At 46.7% G+C, this 6,501-nt stretch overlaps 1 protein-coding gene across 1 annotated transcript in view; it reads right to left on the reverse strand.

The window, feature by feature from the left end:
* The window catches only part of MTMR2 (myotubularin related protein 2), a 64,640-nt gene extending 60,153 nt beyond the window's left edge, over window positions 1–4,487 (reverse strand). Inside the window, exon 1 of the mRNA XM_064645122.1 lies at window positions 4,305–4,487. Within this exon, the coding sequence (XP_064501192.1) occupies window positions 4,305–4,387 (83 nt within the window). The 5' untranslated portion in view covers window positions 4,388–4,487. The remainder of the gene's footprint in view (window positions 1–4,304) is intronic.
* Window positions 4,488–6,501: the final 2,014 nt, after the last annotated feature.

The following is a 6,501-nucleotide window of genomic DNA, read 5'->3' on the forward strand; positions in this document are numbered from 1 at the left end:
TGCACTGATTTACACAGAGTTTATGTTTTCAGAGTTATTCCTGAAAACATAAAGACAAGGAGCATAATTGTTCTCATATGCTTCAGTAAAAGTGTAATGTATAGGATCCATGAGTCTGCAGACCTCTCTGGATGATAACCACCAGCACAGAAGTGGTAACGAGCAACCAAGACAGTGATAACATCAAACATTGCTACAGTCATGCTGATGGTAAACATCTGCCCACTGCCTTACCTCTTCTTCTCATTTTATACCAAGGTAGAAATATCACTGACATCTCCTATAGCAGTTTCTTTACAGTACAATCACCTCCACACTTTTGCACAGGCAATATAAATTTACCTTCAGCAGATCTAACAGAAAGCATCTCAGGTATCTTATTGGACTGTGATATGCTTTTTCAGATAACATTTCTGAGGAATATAAAGAGAACTATGTTAAATCAGAAACTACAGTACATAAGCACACAGACTACATGGACAAAATGCCTAATCACTTTTAATGAAAAGTAAATATCTGAAGTTTGACATCACTTCTTTCCTACAGTCATATGTTCTGCTAAAGTCATACATGGCTCTATCTGACTTTCCTTTCACAAAAGGAAAAGATTATGATAGAATTCTGTTGGCTGTTCCTTTGAATTCCAAAGGTCAAAGGGTCCATATGCAACTTCAAATTTGAAAAAGAGAACAATACAAAAAATCCACCCACAAATTCATCTTAAGAGTGGTCTCGGAAGAAGTCTGAATAACTAGCACAGCTGAAATACGTTTATTACTCACTCACCCAGGATCCTCAGGCCATTTTAGAGATATAAAAGCAGCCCATAACATTGAGTAAAGCTTACTCTTCTGGACATAACTGTACTGTAGCTCATCCAACATTAGAATCAGTGTTTCACCTCACTCCTTCTTCTGTCTCATGGGTTGTTCCTGGACTGACAACTGCAGATACACACAAACGCTTCTTTCAAGCTGCTAGTTAAATACCCCACAGCTCTTTTTAAGTAGTTGGCTCATGGTCATGCGTCTTCCATGAGAACAGGATGTAAGAGGAAAGTCCATCCTAAATACTGACCTTTGGAAACCACAGAGAGCTGCAGAACCCAGTGCTGTGCCACCCAAACCTCGCACTGGGTGAGACAGCTGAGACTTGAAAAGCAGAATGGCTGTTTCAGCACAACTGAGGGGCAGCTGAGTTAATTAGCTGTGACCTGCTCATCTGAAACTAACTTGTATTTTCACACAGAGCTGCGGATTTTTTACCCTGTGCTATACTATAAGTTTTTCAAACATTTTCCAGTTGGGAGAGAAAGTAGATAACACTTGTTTAGCTATTCTCATATCTTCCTCAAGGCCCACAGGTATTGCACATTACTAGGGTCTATTAAAATATCAAAGCAACTTTCACAGTTGAATGCCATTACTGCCGTATCTTATGTGCATTATTAAAAGACAAATAAACCTATATATGTTCTTTAAGGCACTTATTCAAATGTGAGCAACCTTAAGTATAAGTAAACTCTATCAAGCATGTCTTCTCAAGGAGTCAGATCTTAAATATCTCCAGAAATATAACACTTAACTTCCAAGCTGGAGCTGAGAGACTCTAAGGAATGCACTGCTGTATGTATTTCATACTAGCACCCTTCCAAGTCTTCTAAATCTTGTATAAAACAATTCAGTAACTACAACTCAGTAAGGTTTCATGTGGCTGGGTAACTGTGATTTCTGGGATGAGTGACCTTCTACTCATTTCTTGGGTTTTGTTCCTTTTAAATAAAAATGGATTATAAAAACTGATGGCAGCATCCTCATGATTCACTGTGTTCCTCACATCATCCCCAAGGCTAACTTCTTCTTTTTAAACAAAATCACTTGGTGAAAATATGTCCCAGTCACAGGTTACAATTTGAAGTTGGTCAAGCTATTAGATCACAAACACAGTATGAAAATAACTATATTTCAGTGCATATAAATAGTCCCATTAGCTTCAGAGGAATTGTTCTGATGCATAAAATAAGACTGCAGTACGGCTTTAATGAAAAAAAAGATGAAAATCGATCTACTGTCCAATTCACATAAAATTATTTATTTGTGCATAAGCATCACTAGATTTGCGCAGGAATCTGATAATAAACATTCTGAAGGTCACCAGGCATCTCTCATTATAAGAACCTTATTTTACTTCTTTATAATTTTGCCCTAATCTTCAACAAAATTTGCCCCAGTCTCTCAACTAAAAAGTTTCACAGCATACGCCAACTCGAGATGAGAGTTTTTTATTAATAATTACAGATGAAAAACATTCATCTATTTCAAACACCTGGCTAGAAAAAAATAGAATTTGTTTAGAATACATAAAAAAAATTGACCAGCTTTCTTCTATGGGTTCTAGATGTTCGAGCAGAGACTTGAAATTCTGAAAGCTTTTGAGTAAGCTTTTTTATATCCCAAGAAATCTGTTAAAGTCTGGGCCTTTTCAGAGCTTGGAGGACACAGCCTTGTGCGTGCTCAACAGAAACAGATTTATCATCTCAATTTCCCAACAGTTCCATCTGTGCAGGGCATGCTGCTGAGAGGCTGAACAGGAGCTTCCTTGTAGCCACTGGCTCTTCTGAGTTAAGCTCTCTCTAGTGTCCACAGGCCTCTTACAGAGACTGACCTCCACATGGCTCCAAGTTGCCTGAGCTGATGCAGAGGAAAAAAGAAGAATATATTGGGTCAGTCAGGTAAGGGAGAAAGAGGCCTGTAGGCATCTGGCAGAGCACTGGTAAACTGCAGAAAGAAACCAATACAGAGAGCAGGGAACAGAAGAACTTGATGAAAGGCGAAATAAGAATGAGGATTCATAAAGGACTCAAGGATGAAGGAATCCAAGTGCAAGCTGGGCACTCCCTGTCTGAGGAGCAGCTGGGTAAAAGCCAAGCATGGAAGTATGGAGATGCTGGCAGCAAAGTGGCCACCAGCACCATGGGCTGTAGGAACAAAGGCAGAGCCAGGAGATCTGGGGAAGGATCTCATTACAGTGCTTCTGGAACACTGCATCCAGGTCTTAGCCTCCCAGCACAGGAAAGACATTGATGAGCTGGAGGGAGTTCAGAGAAGCAACACTGGGATAGCGGGGCTAGAGCAACCTGCCTGCGAGGAGAGGTTGTGGGAGCCTGGAGCAGCCCCAGTGCCTATGTGGAAGGTATGCAGGAGATGCCGATGGGCTGCCCAGAGAGGTTCTGTGCACTTCATCTTTGTAGGTTTTCAAGACCAGACTGGGTAAAAGCCAAAACTAGCCTGATCTGATCTTAGAGCTGTCCCTGCTGTGAGCAGGAAGCTGGACTGAGGGATGCTGAGACCATTCAGCCTGAGTTACCATGTAATCCTACAACTTGGGCATGGCAAGGACAGCCAGAATGGGACAGAACAACCTTTAGCAGCCATCCCAGCATCCCTGCTCTACCACAACATCCAGGGCCTCTCATGCCACAATCCATGCCAATCTGTCAGTGTCCTCCCTACTGCACCCTCCTCCATCAAACACATGGCCCAAGCAAGATGCGCTTTCAAGTCACAAAACTCAAATTTCACCGATAGCCTGCAGAGGATGGGAGGAACACGAAAGTTTCCTTTTGGCTTCTGCGGCTTAAAGACTTTGAAAATTACACACATGGCATTAAAAGCCACTGAGACCACAAAATCAAGCTCTCAGAAAAAGCCATAAGGGCAAAACCACAAACGCTCAACAAACCACAGGAAATTTGTTCCTGAAGAAGCAGAGGACAAGGCCTGGCATGGGCAAGGCAGAGTGCGGGATGGCAGCTACCAACCGGGTGCCGTACCTGCCCTTCCAGCAGCGCCCACCTATGCTGCCGATCTCCCAAATCCCTTCACCTCAGGAACCCAGGGCAGGAGCACCGCTTTGGCTATGCAGGGATTTACCGAGAGCCTGGTGCGGGTGGCAACTCCTGCTCTGACTAAAGGCCTGGAAGAGAAACCGGCTGTGCCGCAGTCGAGCGGTGCCCACGCCTGCCTTCCTGCACCGCCACCCCACCGCCACCTCCAGCGCAGGGACACTCCCGAGGCACCTCGCCGGGAGAGACCCGACCCCGGGGAAACGCCGGAGCCTCCGGCCTACGGAGGGAGAAAATGGCACCAGCCCCATCCCCTCGGTTTGCTTTCCCCTGCCGGCCCCTCCCTCTCCCCCCAGGCCCGGCGGTGGTCCCCGAGGGCCGAGCCCCGCGGCGCTGCGGCAGCGGCGGCGCGGCCCCGGCGCCCCGCGGGCGGGCGGCGACGGCTCTGCGGCGGCATTACCTGGACAGGGAGTCGCCGCTGGGCGGCCGCGCCGCCGCCGCCCGCCCGGCGCCGAGGCTCTCGCAGCTGGAGCTCTCCTCCATGCCGGGCGGAGCGGGGCGGCCCCGCAGCGGGCGCTGTGTGTCAGCGCAGTGCCCGGCGCCCCGCGGGCCGGCAGGCGGCCATGCTGGCCCGGCGTGCCGCGCGGGGGCGGGCGGGGCGGGGCGGGCGAGGGGCCGAGACACCGAGACACCGCCCCGCCGTGCGGGGAAGTGCCGGCACCGCCGGGGTGTGCGGTTCGCTGTGCCGCTGGGCACAGGATGGGCCGGGATCTCCCTTTTTGTCCTCGTGAGAACCGAGGGAAGGTGGCAGGTCCCGGGTTTCATCCCCGGAGCACGGTGGTCGCTCCCAAGAGCAAGGAGAGGATTTCTCTCAAGGATACCCCTTGGGAGTCATCTCACCTGTGTTAGGTTTGCTTGCGGGATGCCCTGCTGGCACCCTCTCTTGTACTGGGTTGTGTACCCACAGTCGAAAGCAGCTGTGCTGCTGAAATTTTTAATTGCCCGTATCTGCTCAAGAATCCTCTTTGAGTTTATCCCTCAGCTGGATGCTGTGGGAGCTGTGGAATGTGGCAGGTCAAAAAGACATGAGAATGCAGGGTGCTGGCACAGATCCTCCGTGAAGTTACCTGACTGCCAGCTCGAGTGCATACGTGATGATCTGTGCCCGGGAGGCTTTGCAGGCACAGCTCGGTATGAAACGTTCTGCAGGAAGAGCCATGGTACGTTCAGTTCCCTGGAGCAATCGAGGAGCAGGAGAAAAGCTCTTGGCATTGCTTACAAAGGCTGAGGAACTGCACCTTAAGCCTCCCATACCAAGCGTGCAGATGTCTTTCAAATGCTCAGCTGTTTTGTCAAGAATTCCACAAGGCAAAAAATCTGAAACACTGGGGACAGTGTTTCAGTCTCCTAATTCCTGTTAGGAGACAGGTGGGTTTCCACTAAGGCCTGGTTGTTGGTAAAAACCATCCAATGTCAGGAGCATCAGTCCAAATGGATCTTCCTGTTTTAAATACCACCTCAAAACAGGATAAACCGTGTATCTTCTAAACATCTGTACATTCTGTGGCTGTAAATGGTTACAGAAACATCATCCCATTTCATGCTCCAAGGAGTAAATTAGTTGATGTATTTCTCTCTGTTGTTTCCCATTTTGTTCCTGTCATCAGAGCGTGGCTCCAGAGCAGTTTAAGTCATGCAGAAGGTCGTGAACACGAGCAGGATGATGAAGTGGGTTTGCAGCAGCCCTGCCTGAGACTGCATGATGCAGCTGTGATATTGCCTCTATTGCTCTTTTCTTTAGTCTCTATCAGCTGCTGTTGAACAAGGTTGATGTAGGATGGTTTTGAAGCTTGTTTAAACTTGAAAATACAAGTTGAAGCAGGGTTAATTTTTGTGTGTTTTATTTATTTGTCTGAACAAAAAGTAAATAAATTGACAAATGATTCAGGGGGGAGGGGAGGCTTCAGCCTAGAAAACCTCTGTTTTCAAGCAGGTTAAAAGTGAGATTCTTGTTTGAAAAATAAGCTAATTGCTAGTGGTTTATTGCAGCATTACAATCCAAACAAAATGCCTGAACATCATTACAATTAAAAGATTGATAGACCTGTGCTGATTTTGCACCAGCTGTAAAATTATTTTAAATGTTGATTTCCCCCACCCCTCTCTAGTTAGGGGCAATACACGTTTTAGAAGTACCATTTATTAATTAAAAATAAGGTACTAATGAGATACTCTCTGCCTGCCTATTTTGTTTAGCTTACCATCCACACCTATGTCTGGTGAGCCGATGGTGTCCTCTGCGGGGACATGCAGGCAGCTGTGACAGCAATACTTTTAGATCTTTGGTAAGTAGTCAGGCGGTTAGTTCCTGGTAGCCTTTTCCCACTGATGCGCTCTTTTCCCAGCCTTTCCGAGGATGGAGTTCCTGGCGGTAGTAACCCCGGGGAGAGGTCAGCGCTGTAGAACTAGCACAAAGCAGTGCATGTCTCCCTTTCAAGTCTTATCAAATAGCCTGGTGGTGAGTTGGTAATACCTCTATTCCCTCTGCTAAGCTTAATTTGATGGAGGTGCTGTTGTTTAAAAAAAGTCAAGTAGGAATAAAAACAATATATAAACCTATGTGAAAGTATTAAAGTACCTTCCTTTATTCCTAATTT

Source organism: Pseudopipra pipra, chromosome 2 (genome assembly GCF_036250125.1).
Source record: "Pseudopipra pipra isolate bDixPip1 chromosome 2, bDixPip1.hap1, whole genome shotgun sequence".
NCBI lineage: Eukaryota > Metazoa > Chordata > Aves > Passeriformes > Pipridae > Pseudopipra > Pseudopipra pipra.